This window comes from Candoia aspera, chromosome 8 (genome assembly GCF_035149785.1).
Source record: "Candoia aspera isolate rCanAsp1 chromosome 8, rCanAsp1.hap2, whole genome shotgun sequence".
NCBI lineage: Eukaryota > Metazoa > Chordata > Lepidosauria > Squamata > Boidae > Candoia > Candoia aspera.
This window is the reverse complement of record NC_086160.1, coordinates 23933626-23954046: the sequence shown is the minus strand read 5'-3', so window position 1 is coordinate 23954046 and position 20421 is coordinate 23933626. Positions and strand designations below refer to the sequence as shown.

The 20421-nt window shown below is 39.3% G+C and overlaps 1 protein-coding gene across 1 annotated transcript in view; it reads left to right on the top strand.

Annotated features, from left to right (window-relative positions):
• TENM3 (teneurin transmembrane protein 3) overlaps window positions 1-20421 on the top strand; it is a 189061-nt gene that overhangs the window by 77610 nt on the left and 91030 nt on the right. The window contains exons 4-5 of the mRNA XM_063310483.1: window positions 4495-4617; window positions 17445-17659. Of these exons, the coding sequence (XP_063166553.1) occupies window positions 4495-4617; window positions 17445-17659 (338 nt within the window). The remainder of the gene's footprint in view (window positions 1-4494; window positions 4618-17444; window positions 17660-20421) is intronic.

Below are 20421 nucleotides of genomic sequence, written 5' to 3'. Positions count from 1 at the left end.
GCTTCCATATTATGAAATATTAAAGAACTGTTTGTTTATTTTATTTATATAACAAATTTATTACCTGCCCATCTCACTCAGAGCAACTCTGGGCGGGTTACATAAAACATTATTTAAAATACAATAAAACAGTAAAACGGTATAATAAAATTGTATTCCCTTTAACATTTGTGAACTGAAATGTGCCATATAAATTTTACTACAAAGAAGAGAATTTTAGCTAACTCTAATGTTTGAATGTTACATTCATTTCACCTTGCTATATTTGGCTCCATAAATCTTTGTAATAGATTTCATTATTTTTAGTCATCAACATGTGAAAAAGCTATTTATCATGCAGATTTCCAATATGCCCAGCCATTTCACAATTATCCTTCTAGCTTGACATGCGTATATAAGTTTGTTTGACTTTTCTAAAAATCATTAATGGACCTATTTGTTACATCTTTTAAGGAAAGATATGTTTGAAATGAAAACCTACAAGTGTTTACAGGTTGATTACTCCACTTTTCCTTCCTTGTATCCTAAATTACCATATGCCAAATTACTTATATAATCAGATTTTAAAGACAAAGCTGAAGTTAGAGAATGATCATGAAATAGCTGGGCCATATGATGATGGATATACGGTAGATGCTTTGCTGTCCTCATTGTAGCCTGTGTGTGTAGTTTGCTACATATTATTTTTTTAAAGCAAAGGTAGAGAAAAGATGAAAAATAGTGGATGTATTCTGCATCTCTTTGGTTATGTCTTTGTAGATTCTTGTTTTCTCTACAGTTCTGTTATAATACATTCGTATTATGTTTTAGAATGGGGGAGCATTGTGATATAATCAGATAGAGGCCACGTAGGAGCTATTTTTTAGCTGCTGCTTCTTCATTTTTTAAAAGTGAAATAGCATTTTCTGTACATATTTCAAATACACAAATATTTAAATACTGTTACATGCCTCTTTGGCTATGAACTTGCCCATTTATTTAGATCAATGGAAAAGGTCCTTCTGAAGATACCCTCACTACAAGAAACTCAATTACTGGTTATGTAGGAAAGGACATTCTTTTTTAGTTCCTATGCTATGGAATGAGCTCCTGAGCAGGTGCATTTGGCTCCCACTCTCTGTTTAGGGAGGTAATAAAAACAAATAGCTTTTACCAAGGTTTTAATTATTATTTTAATGACTGATTTTAATTTTGATTTTGTCCTTTTTATGGTTTGTATTTTTCATTGTTGTAATCTTTATCTTGAGATAAACAGGTAGGCATATATTCAGCAATAAGTAAACATTTAAGCATTTAAATAGCAATAACCTTATGTGTGTGTGTGTGTGCATGTGCATATGTATGCATATATACAATCCATTCAGTCCTTGGTGGCCTGAATTATAACTTTATCGTTATATGATTTGGTAAACCACTACTTCCTTTATATGAAATAAATAATGAAATGAAATGGAAAGGTGGTGTATTAGAAAACAAAATATCTAAACTATATGGGGAATGAACTTTCTTTCTTCCTTCCTGTCTTTCTTTCGGTGCCACCCACCTCCAGGGCAAAGAAAACTTTAGGGCAGTATGGCATTGGGAGCAGAATGATTGAGGAGAAGCAGTATCTCCTCTTCCCTTCTAGGAAAAATATAAGAATGAAATTAAAGTGAATTCAAACTGGAAAATGGGTGCCTAAATATTGGTGAAAATAAAAAATTACTCAGTGAGGTTCCAGAGGGACCTTAGGGTTTTTCCCAAGGATCTGGAGCTTTCCCTGTTGTAGTCTTTTTTATTGCCTCTCTCAAATCTGTTTCTGAAAGCCATAAAACAGAAGTAGTTGTGTTTTAGCAACTTCATGAAGCTGGTCAGGAGGAGTGCTCCACATGAGCAAAACAAAAAACCTTGTGGAATTGTTTCCATCAGCCTTGTTAATGTTCACTGGTGATTTTCAACATTTGTCAAATGAATTTGAAAAGAGAATGACAGATTCAGTTTTCGTTTCACAATAACAGAAGTTCTTCAGCCCTTCCAAACAGTAAGTAGACTAGTTAAATCATATTAAGTAATGAATATTTAGAAGCCCCAAGTAGAAATCAGTATTGTATTGTTTTCTTTTTCATTGGAAACATTATAGCAAGACAGTGTAACTGATAGTAGTTTTGGCCTTGGGGATCTTGCAGACCTGTCATAAACTAAGGAAACCGTAAAATATGAGAAGTCCCTGAAGGACATGGCTGTGCTATCAGGCCCAGAGATTCCATGGATGTGGAGAGCCTGCAAGATGTCCATGAGTTGTAGGGTGGCACTTTCCGCACTTCTGTTTTTGGTTAATTGTTTTCATTGTTTTAATCATTTTAATTTATTTATATGAATTTGCCATTGTTTTTTAACTTATGAGCTGCCCAGAGTCACATTAGTGAGATGAGCATTTAAATGGATGGATGGATGCTTTGAAAAGAGAACAGGATAATTCTGGCAGGAAATGATATTTGGTCAGGTGAATGGCACTGGAAATAAGGAAGAATAAATGTTGAGATGTGTAAAAGAAAATCGAACTTAGAATCAAAATCTGAGCCAAAGGCTTTTGTATATACTGTAACAGAATACAAAGGAAAGCAATTAAAGGATCTTGTATTAATAGCACTAGTAGTTACAGCACTCCAAAGTTACTGTGTGGAGTTTAGACTTTTGTCTAAAATGAAGATGCAGAACAGAGTTCCAGCTGTATTTTTCTATTATTGAAAAAGAAAACCTATTTTAGCAATTTGTGGGCTTGAAACAGCTTGAAAGAATGCAAATGTTTTCATGGATGTTAGGAGGCAACAGCTCGATAAACCTGTTTTGTGCTGTGATATTTTACTATAGTGAAAATACCACAGGAAATTATGGCATAAATAGAGGCATTCCATTCCCATTGCCATCTCTTCCAAAATATATACGTTGATCCAGAAGCAGCAACAAAACATTATACATGGTCATCTAGAAGCCAGGAAATGGGCACAGAGGAAGTGCTTGTTAATCAAATAAAATCAAACCCTATATAGCCCTAAACAAAGATGTAATGACCTAGTCTGACAATCTTTATCTTCATGTGCTACTCTTCCAAGCTAAGATAATACAATTTTTCCATGGCAAAATAAAAGTTAAATTCTATTTTCTGTGTTTAAAAATACTGTTTTGATAATGGACATTGACTGTACAATAGATTGGTGAAAATAAAGCACAATTCATGCATTGAACCTCTTGAAAAAAGTTTTAAGATTGTTCCCCACAAATACCAAACAGTAATTGATACGAATGGACATCATGTCATTAAAGTATTAGTCCATTAAAAAAAAGCTCAAAATCTGTAGTTCAGTCATACCTTTATTAGGACCAATAAAATGGCTTAAACGTTTTGAATTCTTGAGAACTTGTCTTCTGGCAAATTGTTATGAAAAGAAGTGGAAGGAAAAGTAATAGGAAAGTTCAGCCAGGCCAAATGTATCAGCAATGAGTTCTGCAGTTCAGAATTGAAGTAGAATATGTAGACTGTATCCCATGTGTTATCCATGGAAGTTCTCATTATACTGTATAAGATTAAACCTACCTTTAAAGGACAACAATAATAGTTGCTGCCCTCAGTGCTTTGTTTTCACCCCAAAGCATATTTTCCCTGGTATAGTTTAGTAACTCAGTTGAATGATTCCAGTTTGTTTTGAGCCAGCAGTGAATTCAGATGTGTTTGCATGAGGCAACATATAGTGTTTGCTGACTTACTTACTGCTTCCTGATTTCTTGTACATAAAATTTAAAGAATTATGGTCATGTTCAGAAGGAAACATTCTGTATTTCTTCATTTAATTTAAAAGCTGAGCTCCTTATTCAACAATGTAGTGTTTATTCCCAAATAAATGTGTTTACCCTCAGACCAAAGAAGCAAACTTCTGTTATTCCAAGGGGCACAAATAATGTTGTGTTTACACTGAGTTTGAAATGCAAAACTCTCTGTTCTTGAAGTATTTGTTTTTTTAAAGCACAGCTGTCCATATAATACATCAAGAATGTAGATGAAGTTATAAAGGTATGATGGGGATGGAGAGGAACTATATGATTTACTAAATAATTATGGCCATCTAAAAATGGACTGGGGAAATGCAAGGTCATGAAATCCAAGGTGGAAGTTACTAAATTGTGCCAGTTGGGAAGGAAAGAGAATGGATAAGGTTTTGCTTCTGTTTCTATTAATAGAGAATTACGCAGTAGTACAGATAGCCTACATTATTGTTTCATGACTAAAATTAATTTCTGATTAATTTTTATATGTCCTTTTAAAGTTTATCTAATAGTTACTGTGTTTCCTAAACTAGAAATAAAACAATTAAAAGCTTATTAAAATACTCATTTATATTGTATTTTAAAATACAAATGTTGGCTATAGAATAGCATGAAGATGTATTCACTGTTCATTATAGACTGTTTTTTTCTCCCGGTATAACTTGTAAAATGATACATTTTCTTTATCAATAGCAATGCATCTATTTGGCCTCAACTGGCAGTTACAACAGACTGAAAATGACACATTTGAAAATGGAAAAGTGAATTCTGATACTGTGCCAACACATACTGTATCATTACCTTCTGGTGAAAATGGTAAGAGAACATCTAATACATATTTAGCTTTTTTTGTTCCAATATATCAAGGTTGTTAATATTCTCTGTTATCAAAAATTTTAAAACCATAGTTTTATAAAGCCATTTGAATGACTTTGAGCTAGGCACTCTCTCTCAACCCAACTCTACCTCCCAGGGTTGTTGTGGGGAAAATAGGCAGAGCATTATGTACACCACTTTGAGTTGTACAAAATAAAGGTGGGATATAAATCTAATGACAAAATTTAAAAAATATTCTACGTTTTAAAAAAAGGAGAAATAGGATTATTGAATTGTATCTGATGTTAAACTTAGGTATTTTTCATAGTTGTAAAGTCACTCAAATCCAGTCATGAATAGGTCAGCCTCTCCTACCCCTGTATACAGTATGTTTAAATTGGAGACAATGATGACAATAGTCAGGTTGCATGATTATTTTATTTTTTATTTTTTATTTATTTATCAAATTTTTATCATCACCCATCTTCCCCCTGAGGAGGGACTCTAGGCAGTTTACAATAAAAATAAAATTTAAAATTCAATTCAACCTATAAATAATACATTACATATAGATAAACGTAAATAAGAGATAAAAATATAAAATATATTATTGATACTTTACATTCTGCTGGATTACAAATACAAGAAACTTGGTTCTCTTTGGACCTTTTCCATTTCTTTTTTAAGTGCTGTTTTCCTACAGGTGGTTGGCAACCATCAGTGTTCTTTTAATGTAACTATACACAACAAAGGATGTTACGTTTTTGCCAAACCGTGTACATATATATTTTTAGCTAGGATATGCTTCTTCTGCCAGTGCTGCATTTTCCTTGAATCTTTCCTTCAGTTCTGAACTGAAATAGTTGATATTTCTCATTGTATGCTATCTGTCCTTTATGCCTTTTCATGCACAGTAGGCCATTTTCTGGGTGTAGGAATAATAGATGGCAGCTGGCATCTTTATTCAGAGGTAAATATTTTATTGAGGTGGCTCCAAAGAAAGGATAAAACTTTAATGAATACCACAGTTTGGTAACAGGACACAGGTGTTGTGTAAGTCCTGAATATCTCCAGGTAAGAAAAGGAATCTTCTGAAGAGTCCTAGATTTCTGTTGCTAGTTAGTATTGATAGTACTGACTTAAAAGGATCAATTTGTTGATTCAGTATAAGGCATCCTTCTATGTTTCTGGCTCAAATCAAGTGAGACAGTCTGGCATCTTGGAGTGAATTTACACTGTAACCATCTTTTAAGGCATTCTTTCTTCTCTCTGCACTTTTTTCATCTCTGCCCTTGACAAATTCCTACATTCAGAAAATGGTAGGGACACAAGAGGCAGTCAGTAAATAGCCATAGGTCAAAACACAGGGGCCACATGACCAGAAGGAAACAGGAGTCAGAGTGTTGTATGGAATCAAAACTGGAGAACAAACACAGATTCCAAATAGCAAGGTAATTGAGAGCATCAGGAGCAAGACCATCACATACCAGCAATATAACCCTGTCCTTGGAATACATTAATAACCAATTATTTTCCTGCGCATCCTCATTCCTGCTTATTCTAGTTTAAGTAATTTCAGGAATGTAAATTCTTTTTTCTCTAAATTACATCCTAGATCCTCAGCCTCTGCCTATCTGTACAGATATGTCTTTGCTATTATGGTCTCAGAGACTTTCAAATGCTTATAGCTCAGGTTCACATAGAGGCTGCCCAGCATCTTGTTAAGCTATTCTTAAATAAGATAGCTAGCCTCCTTCTCCAACTCAATCACATTTCAACTAGAATCTTTTTGTCTATGTTCAGCTATTCTTTGAAATAGCAGTGCATCTTGAACTGCCTCCTGTTCATTCAGTATCTCTTAAATTAGATTGATTTGTAACACTGGCTGAGATATTTTCCAAGAACTGCACTGTAGTCACAGGGTAGATACTAAGAATATCTTGGAATTTTAATTTCATCAACCGAGGTAGAAGTACACTTTAAAATAAAAAAGTGATAGCTTTCCTTGGCTATCTTTTGAGTGGAATTTTGCCCACACATTCAACATCTTAGTGTGGACTTCAACATCCAGAATTCCCCAGCCAGCATGGAGTTGAAGTCCACACATCTTTAAGTTGCCACATTTGAGAAACACTAGACTGATGTCTAGATGCACTGATCTGCTGAATGGGGGTTAATAAATCAGATTGAATCCTTACAAGCTATTTCTTTGTAAAGGAATTAAAAAATTATGTGGTTTGGATGGGATTGCACTTCTGAAGGAACAGGCACATAACCTGGCAGTGGTCTTACAGCCATCACAGTTTATGGAAGCCCAAGAAGTCTACATTATAAGTCATGTTCTCCCTCGCCCCCAAAACACATCCTGTTAGTTTGCCAGCTGCAGCTGTTTTTTGTAGGGATAACCAGGCCAGAGTGGGCTGTTGCAGTGTATATATGGGTTTCACTTGACGTTGACCCAGAAGCACAACTATTGCAAAAACTCATAGCTTTATGAGGACAGTCTACCATATATTTATTCTGAAAGGACTGCAGTGACTGACTGCCAGTTTGCTGCTAACCAAATTCAGTGTACTTGTAATGTCATTAAGATCTGTTTGGTGTAGAGCATGGATATAATGTAGGTCTCTTGTGTGTACTTCCTCACCAAATAAGATCTAGTGGGATACCCCCTTGTGGATGCCACATCTGCCACAACCAATCTTAGTACAAAAGACCGGTTATGGAGTTTCTTCCTTGTTCAGTTCCAGTTAGCATCAAGCTTTTTAACCTTCTGGAGACAGCTGAATTCCTACCTTTTTATTCAGGCATTTGATTTAATTGTTGCTGCTTTATGTGTCTAGCCTAGACTGCTATTCTTGTTTTACGTGTTACATTTAACAGTTTTTAGAGTTTTTACTGAATTTTTATTTTTATTGTTTTTAACTCATTGTGAATTATTTGTTAATCTTTAACAAATCACACCCTGCTTTGGAATTGTTTTTAATATGAATGCACTAAATATATAATGACACCAATGTGTTAATGTGGTTGCACAAGTTTTCTTTTTGCTTTTCTTTTTCACCCAGGATAAGATTTATAAACATATGTAGGTAAAACAATAGATTGCATCCTGTGAATTATTTGGGGGATAGAATAAAATCGACACAGTGTAAATTAGTAAGAACACAATTAAATTATTTGGTTTTTAATTTAATATGTATTTTTAATGGTAATTTAAAATTGATGAGAGATTTGAAGACAATATAAATAAGAACCTCATTGCTTCAGGAACAAGTGATAAAGAAGGAAAGTATATAAGAGAGCAGACACATCAAGGCTGAAACACCTGTTCTGCTAGGAGCACATGCTATCTCTGAGGGAAGTTTTCTTGAGCATCTGCTCAATTATTGTGTGGAAGACGACATAAAACACCTAAATTGATGGCTGTGTTTTTTGTGGCCTATATATCTTTCTTTGAAGTGGTTCAGGCTATATTTGTGTCATGCTGGCATTGCACATCTCCCTCCTTTTGAGTGCTATTTACTTTCTTAAAAGTTGAATTAATGTATTCTCTTCAGTCCATTTTTTCTAGATGATATATGAAAGTCAAACCCTGTACTAATTTTGTTATGGGAGCTTTTCAAACTGAAACCACATAACAGGATTATATTATATTGTCTTTTTCTGATGTTGTCCTTTCTGAGTTCATTCACTTTAGGCTAACAAATCAATATTTTTTTAAATTGAAAACTTGATTTAAATGGTTAATGAATAGAACATTTGCTGTATCGTTGTCTTTAAATATGTTTTCCTGTTCACTTTTTGTAGACGAACTTCGAATAACTTTGAAGGAAGCTATAAGCCTGTTATAATCAATTTTCTGTCCATCATAGTTCCAAATTATAGGCATGAAATGACTCAGTTTCCTATCTCTAGCATTTTCTAGAGTCTAGATATTCAGATTAAGAAAACCTATCTTTTTTCTATTTCTTTTTACATCAAAACTTGCCTCCTATTTTAGTAGCCATTATTTGTATCCTTAGGTGGGTGGCTTCCTACTTACAGAAAAGAATGGGAAAACGTTCTGGGTATTTAACACAAAATCCCAAACTAGAGCTATGACAAACCATGCAGACTTTCATATAGTACCTCATTTCTCCATCTTTATTGATATATGAAAGTTTGTAAAAATGGGGGCTTTAATTGTTGTTGTTTGTCCTTTTAAATATTTGGAAATAGTTCGTCCAATGAAACTTCTTCTATCTCCAATAAAAGTCAATGTAAAGAGATGATTACAAGCTTATGGGGAAATAGCAATTTAATAAAAATAATACTTTAGAGTGGATATATTTAATTAGATATATTTCTGTATTAATATTTTGTAACATTTCAAGCAGAGTGTTAAGATATTAAGGTTTTTTTTAAAAAAATGGGAAGGACAAATTCCCTTATTTTGTTAACCTTATTTTAGATAATATAGATGGAAATGATTTTTTGATTTTGGAAATGGAAATTTCAAGAAGCCCTGTCATGAGTGAGGATGGCGAACAGGGGGCTCCCATCCAGGCTGTAAAGCACATGCATAGTACTGAGGAATTAGGTGGCCATTCAAAGAGACACAGATCGGGCCCGCCTTAGTCTTTGGAGTTTATATGTCTGGGTTTTCCCACGCTTCTTCAGTTTGTTAGGATTCTCTGTTATGTAGCAGTAATAAAACACCAGAGACCTATTCCTTGTCTCAGCATGGTTCCTGGCTGTTAGGACAAGCCCCGTGCTCCCTAATTTTTCATCTCAGGACAAGAATAAACAGGGTAGCAATCCCTGCTGACTGCTACCAGCCAATCAACTTTCATAAAAACAGCCAAAAGGATTATTTTTAAAACATTTTAAAAGCCCCATTATAAAACAATAGAAGCAATTGTTTCTTGTATAGTCAGACAGGTATTATTTACCTTGGAGGGATGCTAATTGAAAGAAATATGTTCTTTTTTCAAAGAATATGCTAATTTTCCATATTCCTTTTCAGTTACCTCCAGGGCACGCTGCCAAGTAGAAAATGAATCACAGTCATTCTACCAGCACAAATAGAGATGCTTTCCAAAATATTTTAAACCTTCTCTTTGCTATTTTAATGTACATTACCAAAATTTCCTGACAGTCAGGAACATAACTATTACTTTGTAAGATTTAGTGTGGTCAGTGGGTTAGGAATGGGCAGAGGGAAGACTGCTGTCATTCATAGGTAGGGTGAGATAAGGCAGCTAATCATCTAATGGCCGGTTGGGAATGTCCAGCAAAGTAAGGTTCATTTTAAAGAAAATGAGAGATTCTACCAAGGTAGCATCTAGAAATGAGTAATGGATTATTAGCATATTTCATGCACTCAGGAACATTTTCTTGCTCAGGATGCTGGTTGGTGTACAGAGCTTGGTTGTCCTAAATTGGAGGAGATCCGCCCTCTCATTTTTCTGTGATTTTCCTGGTAAGGTAGAACAGAGCATATTTTATTATAAGGATGGAGCATTTGGAATTCCTTGTGACACACACTTATAGTTGCCATGGTGTTTTGCCAGCTCATCACATATTCATACTTTAATGCAGACATCCAAACAAAACTGATTTGTGCCAGCTTTACTAAAAAAAGGAGAGTAGAAATATGCCAGTTTTCATAAAGAAGGTTCTCATTGGAGACGCGTGGAGGAAGACAGAAATAGCCTTGACAGAAATATCCAATTAATATTGGAAATATTAGAAATAGCTATTAAGAGAAAGTAAATGACAACTCAGTCCTGGGAAAGGAGGGGACATGAGAAACAGACTCAAACCCACTTGATTTTGTTTGCAATTAATGGGGGCAGATGCTAACTCTGGCAGGCTTTCAAGATTCTGTTACTATACCTACAACAATAAAATACATTCCAGCAGTCCTTACAGTATGGCTGCCTGGGAAATTCTGGGAGTTGAAGTCCACACATCTTAAAGTTGCCAAGGCTGAGAAACCCTGCCTTACAGTATCTTTCCTGACCTGACCTACCTTGAAGAGTTGATAGGACAGAAATGAGCTGGCTTAAAGGATATTAAAAAATCATCAAGAGGACTCTGGGAAAAATTAGGAAAGAGAACTGGAATGGAAATTATGGCTGACAAAATAGATTAGACATTTTTAGCTAATTAAAAACAAGTTGGCTTAGAAAGGCTGGCTGAGGAGCCTGAAATGGGCTGGCTAGCATTACACTGCTGAAGACTTACTGTAAGTGCAAGAGAGCCATGTGCACAGGTGGTTGGGATCTGAAGATTCACTGAAGACCTGCAAAGGAGGCTGCAATGTAGGGATGTGTTTACTCCCTGTAGAAAGTCCCCCATGGAGTTGAGGCAAACAGAAGAAAAGAAGATCAAAGGTTTTACAAGCCAGAGAAAAGCCAGCTGCCAGCTTGATTGAGAGAGAAAAAATGACCATCAATCTTTGTAAGCCATTCCTTTAAATTAAGAAACAGGTTGGACTAGGAATAGATCAGCACCCACACATATTAAATTCACATCATAATCTACAAATATATAGGCTTACAGTTGCTTTAGGATGAAGTCTTGAGTACAGGAAAAAATTAATTCCCTTTGAAATTTAAAAGGAAAATGGTTTCTCTGAGTTATCAACTAAGGTTTGGGACGACAGAGGAATTCATAGTATATTGCAGAGCAATTAGTTACACTTACCAAGCGAAGCTACGAGAATGAAATTGTTTGCTGCTCACTTTAATATATTTCTTAATGAAAAGATCTTTAAAAATCAGAAGTAGAGTTTTGCATAGAATTTCTTATCAAGTCATGTAAACCCACAGGATGCTTCAGTCACAGCTGCTTCAAGCTCAAAACAGTTTGTACTCAAATCATTTTACACACCCCTGCTAGTTAGATGTTAAGAGTGTTTAACTAATGGGCTGAATGTATTACGTTGGCCGTACTAACAGTAGAAATGGAAATAATCTCTATTTGGTTGTGAGCTCCTATAGGTGCCAGCATTGCTGGAATATATGTTAATTTCTTGATTTACATTTTGTATCTGTCCTAACAGCTAGGAAACACGCTGAGACAAGGAACTGGTCTCTAATGTTTTATTGCTTGTACATAACAGGAATCCTAACAAACTGAAGAAGCGTGGGGAAAACCCAGACAGATAAACCCCAAAGGTTAAGGCGGTCCCAATCTGTGTCTCTTTGAATGGCTGCCCAATTCCTCAGTGCTACGCATGCGCTTTACAGCCTGGATGGGAGCCCCCTGCTCGCCATCCTTACTCATGACAGTATCCATGTGAAAATAAAACTACAGGTGCATGGTTGTTGTTTTTTCTGGCTTTGATTAGTTAGTTTTTAGAATATAAATAATGCCATCTCAGAATGTGTGTATATTCAGTATGTTTGTATGATGTGCTATTGATTGACTATAAAAATGTTACTTTCTAAATGCTGCTCATGATTATGTCAAATGGTGTCCTGTAGTGTGGTAGCAAGCATTGTTCATTTTGTAATGTCTTGATAAATCTTAAACATTCATTTGTTACTATTAAATTTTAATAATTGCTGGTTGATTTCTTTAAATTTTAATCATTTGTTTTGACTTTGTGGCATTATAGGAAAAAAGTAATTTTCTTCTGTAAATGAAATACTGCGGTAGGTAGGTAGGTAGATAGATAGATAGGATAATAGATATTAATTTAAGTGTGGGAATATAGTTATTCCTGAAATTACTATATATCAGTTTTGCTACATATTCTGTTCAGAATGAGAAATCACAGATGTGTGGAATAATACTAGTGTTCTACATTTGATGGAAATGCAGTTTAAGCAGGCATAGAATTCTTGTATGTGAAACAGGGATATTGACTCTGGTTAATGGCCAGAATTGTATTATTGGAACATATGTTATTTCTCCAAAACTTTACTCACAATCCCCCCTTCCCCTGTTGTTTGCTATCTAAGTTAGTAATATGACAGTACTAACCCCAAATCTGTCCTGTTCCAAATAAAATAATCACAGGTTTCATGGAAGAATTTTGCCTTTAGTATTTATTTGTTCAGCTTCTCTATATTTAATATAGCAAATAAATTTAGTTTGTATGCAGATATCTTTCTTATTTTCAATTATTTCTCCTAAAAAGCTATTTATAACTGTGGCAGCATCTTAAAGAAGAATAAAAACAGATTATGTAAAAAGAAGCTTTTGTCTGCATTAAGGTTACAGTTTGCCAAATTCAGTGAAAGAGACCTAAATTGGGGCGTTTATGAAAATGTTTTACATCTCTTGACTGCCTTGAGTTTGGCTCCCAGGTCAGCTGAGGGAGCTGGGGGGGGGGGGATTGGTAGGTCCCCTGATTTAAATCAGGTTGGAACTGGAGATGAGCGGAATCCCCCCTCCCAAGCGGTGGGCTGTGGCAGCAGAGGTCTCCGCCGGCAGCAGCACACCTGGGTAGGTTTGGGCAACCTCCCATGGCCCCTGAAGGACCCCAGTGGATCCCAGTAACCCACTGTGTTCCCCCAGTGGCCCCTGGATACCCCTGGAGGGCCCAGGCGGCGTCCCGCAACGGCAGACCCCATAAAAGATTGGTGGCTGGCAGCAGGAGGCTTTAGTGAGGTGGCAGAGGAAGGGGGCCTCGAGCGGAGGAGCGAGCGGAATCCCCCCCAAAGTGGTGGGCTGCAGCGGCGGAGGACTTCGGTGGCAGCGGCATACCTGGGTGGGCTTGGGCACCCCTGGATGACCCCTAACCCTGGAGGATCCCCGTGGATCCCAGTAGCCCCCTGTGCTCCCCTGGTGGCCCTGGACACCCCTGGATGGGCCGGGCGGCACCCCACGACGGCAGCCCCTGTAATAGACTGGCAGCTGGTGGCTTCAGCAGATGGTGGAGGACGACGGGCCTTACAGCCTTGCGGACAGAGCCCCCAGGAGTCAGCGGAGAGACGGAGTGCACCAGGCTTGGGGCAGTGACGGGCTCTGGAATGCTCCGGTGGTCCTTAGCAAAGGGCAGCGGCCTTTGAGGCTGTTAAGCCTTTGCTTGAGGCGGAGGGCCTGGGAGGAAGAAGAAAGACCGGCCAAACACAACGGGCTAAAGCCTGGTGGGACAACGAACTTGGGGGGGAAGTGTGAAGGACGGGGAGGTGAAATGGCTTTGGGAGAAATCCCCTGGCTTTTAAGATCTTAGGGGATTCGGGGGGAGAGGGAAGGGGAGATTGCCCATTCCCATATATTAGGCGGCAGACGGCTGGGGTCCCTTGGTGTGAGTGTGAGTGTGCTACTCCCCCGATGGGCGAGGGGCTGGGGAGGAGGTTAGGATTGGTTCTTGGTGTGGAAGTCTACCCACCCCTGAGTGAGAGAGAGGGGTGGCTAGAAGTGGCTGGTGTATCCCACCTCTACTAGTGAGAGAGGTCAGGGTGGGGCATAGTAAGGGTGTGGATCGCAGTGGTGACCCAACAGTGCCGAGAGCAGAAGCTGGTGCGCTGGGGGGGATTGCCACTGCCTAAAGTGGATGTTGTGGGAAAAGATGGATGTGTGGGAAAAAGGACCCTTGGTTAAGCCCAGGAGTGGAGGCTACTAGGCTACGAAACTCTAGGGGCTGTGGGGCGGGCTATTCGATCGAGGTGGTGACAGGCCAGAGATGTTATGACAGGACCTGGAAGGCAGGCCATTGTCGGGGAAGACGCTCCCAGTATTTATTACCAGTGGCATGTTCCGGCCCTCCGTGGTCATACCCAGGCCCTGGACGGCAGATCCTCGCGGGCCCTTGTCTTTGGCTGCTGCTACTTAACGCCAGGTCAGTGAACAACAACGCCCCCCTCATAGGTGATTTAATCACAGAGGAGGGGGCAGTCCTGGCGTGTATCACGAGACCTGGCTGGGCTCAGAAGGGGGAGTAGCCTTCTCTGAGATGTGCCCAGCCGGGTTTCAAGCGTGGCACCAGCCGAGACACCAGGGCAGGGGAGGAGGGGTGGCAGTTGTCATTAGAGAATCTTTAGTGGCCTTCAGGGGCCCTGCTCCGCAAGTGGCCGGTTGTGAGACCCTGTTTTTCAAGCTGGGATCCCGAGAACAGTTGGGGGTGTTGCTACTGTACCAGCCTCCCTGCTGTGTACCAACCTCCCTGCCTGAGCTGCTGGAGGTTGTCTCGGGGTTGGCAGTGGAGTTCCCCAGGCTTACGGTTCTGGGGGACTTCAATCTGCCATCCCTGGGATGTTCCTCGGAGATGTCTCGGGAGTTCATGGCTACCATGGAAGCTATGGGCCTGTCCCAGATTATTCGGAACCCGACTCAAGACAATGGTCACACCCCGGACCTGGTTTTCTTGTCGGAGCAGTGGCAAAGTGATCTGAGGGGAGAGTTAGATCTGTCCCCATTGTCATGGTCAGACCACGCCCTGGTGACCCTGAGATTCTCTTGTGCCACCCCGCTCCACAGGGAGGCAGGACCCATTCAATTGGTCCGTCCCCAGCGACTGATGGACCCAGTAGGGTTTCAGAGGGAGCTGGGGGTTATTCCCGAGGACCTGCTGCATGGTCCAGCGGAGGTCCTAGCCACAGCCTGGAATAGGGCTGTGGCCTTGGACAGGATCGCGCCTGTGCGACCTCTCTTGCCTCATTTGTCCTGTCACTCCCCATGGTTTACGGAGGAGCTGAGGGTTTTGAAGAGGGTCAAGAGACGTCTGGAGAGTCGCTGGAGGAAGACGAAGACTGAATCTGACCGAACACAAGCTAGAGATGCTATTAAGGCCTACCTTGTGGCGGTAAGAGTGGCGAAACATATTTCTCTGCTCTTATTGCATCCGCAGAATGCTGCCCGACAGCCCTGTTTAAGATTGCTCAATCTCTTCTGGGTCAAGTAGATCTAGGGACCCACTTATAGGGCTGTTTGGAAGAGTTTTCACAGCATCTGCAGGATAAAATCGCTCAGATCCATTCTAAGTTGGACTCTTTAAGTGTGAAGCGGAGTCTGGAGAGATGCCAGGGGAATGTACTTACCCTGTTATCTGGGAACGGTTTGATCCTGTTGGGCCTGAGGAAGTGGACAGGATCCTCTGGACTGTGAATACAACCACATGTCAGTTTGACCCATGCCCTTCCTGGCTGATAAAATCAGCCCGGGAAGTGACTTGTGGTTGGGTCCAGGCAATAGTTAATGCATCTCTGAGAGAGGGGGTATTTCTAGCTGCCTTTAAGGAGGCCCTGGTATATCCCCTCCTTAAGAAGCCATCCCTGGATGCTACTACACTGGGCAATTTTTGCCCTGTCCCCCACCTTCCCTTTTTGGGGAAGGTGGTTGAGAAAGTGGTTGTGTTGCAGCTCCAGAGAATTCTGGAGGAAATGGATTATCTGGACCCCTTTCAGTCAGGTTTCAGGCCAGGATATGGGACGGAGACTGCATTGGTCGCACTTATGGATGATCTCTGGCGGGAGCGGGATGGAGGGAGTGCATCCATCCTGGCTCTCCTAGACCATTCAGTGGCTTCGATACCATTGACCGTGATATCCTTTTGGGGTGGCTCGGGTTGGGGGTGGGCAGTGTAGTTTTGCGCTGGTTCACCTCCTTCCTCCAGGGCCATTCCCAATCGGTGGTGGTAGGAGAGATCCAGCCCTCGACCCCTTCACTGTGGGGTGCCGCAGAGTTCGGTACTCTCTCCTCTCCTATTTAACATCTACATGAAACTGCTGAGTGAGACCATCCATCACCATGGGATGAGGTATCATCAATATGCCAATGACTGTTATGTATCCCGGGTGAAGTAAGTGATGCAGTCTCCACCCTTTCCAAGTGCCTGGGGGCTGTGGGGGTCTGGATGGGGAACAACAGGCTTCAACTGAACCCTGGTAAGACAGAGTGGCTGTGGATGGATGGCCCCTCGGGTTCCAGGAAGTTGTCATCTTTGGTTCTGGATGGGGTGGCACTTCGGAACCAGTGCGGAACTTGGGGGTCCTCCTGGACTCGCAACTCCTGCTTGAAGAGCAGGTAGCAGTCACGGCCAGGAGGGCCTTTGCACATCTTCAGGTGGTGCGCCAGCTACGCCCATTCCTGGACCGAGATGCCCTCCGAACAGTCACTCATGCCCTTGTCATCTCCCATATAGACTATTGCAATGCGCTCTACATGGGGCTACCCTTGAAGAGTATTTGGAAGCTTCAGCTGGTCCAGAATGCGGCTGTGTGGACAGTTACCGGTGCTGTAAAATCAGCCCATGTGACACCACTGTTACGCGAGCTGCATTGGGTACCAGTTTGCTTCCGGGTCCAATTCAAGGTGTTGGTTATCACCTTTAAAGCCCTACATGGCATGGGACCAGGGTATCTGAGGGACCGTCTCATCCCCATAACATCGACCTGCCCCACTCGGTCAGGCAGGGCATACTATGAACCCCATCAGGAATTCCCATCAGGAATTTCATCTAGCGGGGTCCAGGAGGTGAGCCTTCTCTGCAGTGGCACCCGCCCTTTGGAATATCTTGCCCCGGAAGTTGAGACAGGTTGCCTCGCTCTCAGACTTCCAGAAGAAACTGAAGACCTGGTTCTGCCGCCTTGCTTGGGAAGGGGAGAGCAATAGCTCTACCTGGGAATGGCTAGCGCCATCGCACCTCTTAGTGACTGTGTTCCATCTCCACTTGGATTTTTCATTTATTTTATTTATATCTTAATGGTAATTTAGATGGCTACGTTTTTAGTGTTATTTTATTGTAAACCACCCAGAGTCCCCCATTGGGGGAGATGGGCGGTGACATAAGTTTAATAAATAAATACAATAATAATAAATATTGAAAAAAATATTTTTATTGAAAAAAGTGATTAAAAGCAAATATTTGATACTTTTACATTTTTCAGGTAAATTAGGAGGAATTGCGCAAGAAAACAACACTATAGATTCTGGAGAACTTGATATAGGTCGAAGAGCAACTCAAGACGTTCCTCCTGGGATCTTCTGGCGATCACAAGTCTTCATTGATCAACCACAGTTTCTGAAATTCAATATCTCCCTTCAGAAAGATGCTTTGATTGGAGTATATGGCCGAAAAGGTTTACCACCTTCACATACTCAAGTAAGAGTTCTTTTTAATGCAAGTGATATTCAGCACTTCACACCTTTGAAAGTTGGTTATTATTCTGGCTTTCAATATTTGGTTTATTTTTTATTATTTGATATATTGTGCCAAGGTCATAAAATAGTGACCCTTCTGAACTGTAATTTTACAGCACACACACACGCTTCTAAAAAGGAATTTCAGAACACCCAAACACATGCATACATATGCTCCCCTTCATCATAGAAAAAAAATTGTACATTTTTTCAGAAATCTTAAGGTTTTTAAAATATACTATAAGATATAAATGTCACATCATAATGATAATTTAATATGAGATTGTTATTTTGATTAATTAATTAAGGTCAGTATTGTTTCTTTTTAAAATAAGTATTTTAGCATAGTTATTTCTTAGTAAAATCAAAGACACTTGAGATAAGATTAGAACTTTTAGGGATAACATTTATATGTTTGTTCATTTATTCCTTAAAAACCTTTAAGATGAGCAGTTACTTCATTTTTACTTTCTTTTTGCTATAGTGCTCTTAGAAGTGATGTTTTGCAGCATTTTTTCTGTTTGTAACGATATTCCCAGATGTAGCTGAATGACTGCCTGTTATATTTTTTGCTTTTGTCAGAACAATCTGAGTTGCACAGCTCTGTTTTCTCAGACATCACAAATAAATCAACCTGAAGTAATTGATAGTGACTGACCATTCAAAAATCGTCAATGGTAGTTTCAAGTCGTCTGACACGTGCTTAAAATGTTGGTTTTATTGCAACCAGGCAGTCAATATGTTTATTTTAAGAAACTACAAAATAAGAAATGACTTTGGTACTTTGAAGCAAAAATTAACAAACTCTGAGAGGCGCTTATCTAAATCTAACAAATATAAGGAGTTTTTCCATGGAGGTAAAAATTATGAGTAATACTTTGCTGCAAACAGCAGCAAAAATAGCAGCCAGTACTCTACCTCTACAACAAAGATTTCCAGACTTTATATTAATAAAAGGTAGTTCTGATGCTACTAGTATACATATGGAATGTTTATAACTTAATACATGTTATTAAGCCCAATGCCAAGATCTGGAAGAAAGTTGTTACGATAAAATTAACTAGATGACAAACAGAAAGGAAAAAATATGTTAATAAGTTATTTAACAATGTATGCTGCCCACCACTGCTTTTTGGTTTTTTAAAAAAAGATGTGCATCTGCTGTGTCAACAGGGTTGATTACTTTTTGTAGTACTCATTAATCAGGGTGGTGCTACTTTACAATCACATCCAAAGAGGAATAAAATAAATTATTATAAATAAATCCTCTGGATGATTTGCCCCAGTCATTCTTTGAATATTGAGATTTAACTGTTGTAATTTGAAAGTCTGGCCTCTGAGGTCTGCGTCCTCATTTTTTCACTTAAAAATCTGAGCTATACAGCTTCTGTGTATGGCAGAAAAGCAGTGAGGAAGCTCAGCAGTGGCCCTGACATAGTGAAGTGTCTGTGCTGAGCTAAACAGTAGGAATCTTACTTTTGACAAACGGATGTGAAGGGAATAAATGCACTGAGAAAGAGGCTTTATGTGGAGAAGACCACAAGAGCCTCTGCTCAACGAAAGAACTATTTTTAAGCAAGTTTTCTGGTACTTGGCTTTAAAGGTAGCAATCCCTGACTAGTGGCCTCTAGTGGTCAGGCACTTACAATCGTTTGCCCTCTCATATCAGCAAAATTATTAATGATGGTTAATACCTACCTTCCCTGGTGTATTTAAAGCTTCTGCTTCAGCCATGGCAGGAACATAATAAGCTTCAGCTTGTGGCCATCTCTAAATGAGGGAGCAAAATCTCACAACACCGTCTGAGAGAGAGCAAGCAATCTCCCTTCATGAACGCCCATTGAGCTATCAGCCAACATTCAGCAAACTGCCTGTAACTCATAAGTTGCCTGATGGAGACCTCCTCCTTACAGACAATTTATTTTCCATCACTCTGATTCCCATATGCAAAACCTTGGCTAAAGGCGTCTATCATGTTACAGAATCTGGACCAAACATATCTTTTAATGCAATTTAAAAGTACATTCTAGTCTCCTTCAGACATTCCTTGATTTTGTATTTTTTGTATTGCTTGTATTTTTCTCACTGTTGTTAGCCATCCAGAGTTGTATACCACAAGATGGGTGGCCATATAAATCTTTTAAATAAATAAATTCCCACTCCATGAAAAATGCAAATTTGGCTAGCCACCTTTGCTTATTGGGATAGAAGCAAGACATATGAACAAGACATGGCCAAGTATATCTGGAAGGGGGACATCTTTCCAGCATCCAGATCTAAAGTCATTTAAGATTTTACATATTAAAATCAAATTCCTTCTTTCTTATGAAATCATCATCATCACACAGGCCAAATTTCAGTGATGTATCCTTCATTTTTTCTTTTAAACAAGTAGAGAACATGGAGCCATGCAGAAGAATATGGGATTGATAAATTCCTGGAAGCTTGATCTGACAAGGATACAGGAATAAAATTAGAGAAGTTTATATTGGTTTTAAAATAAGTGAGTATAGTGTTAATGTATCTGAGCCAGGTGCAAGACATATCCTTAAAATTGAAGAACAGGTGCCTCTGAATTTGTCCTTTTACATAAAAGTTTATTCTTAATACACCAAGCTTTGTTTTTGTTTTCAGTCTCGTAATTTAGGTGAAAATAGCCTACTTTCTTATTGTTACACAGGGAAAAAGTATAAATGTACTGCAGATTACGCAGACACTGCCAGT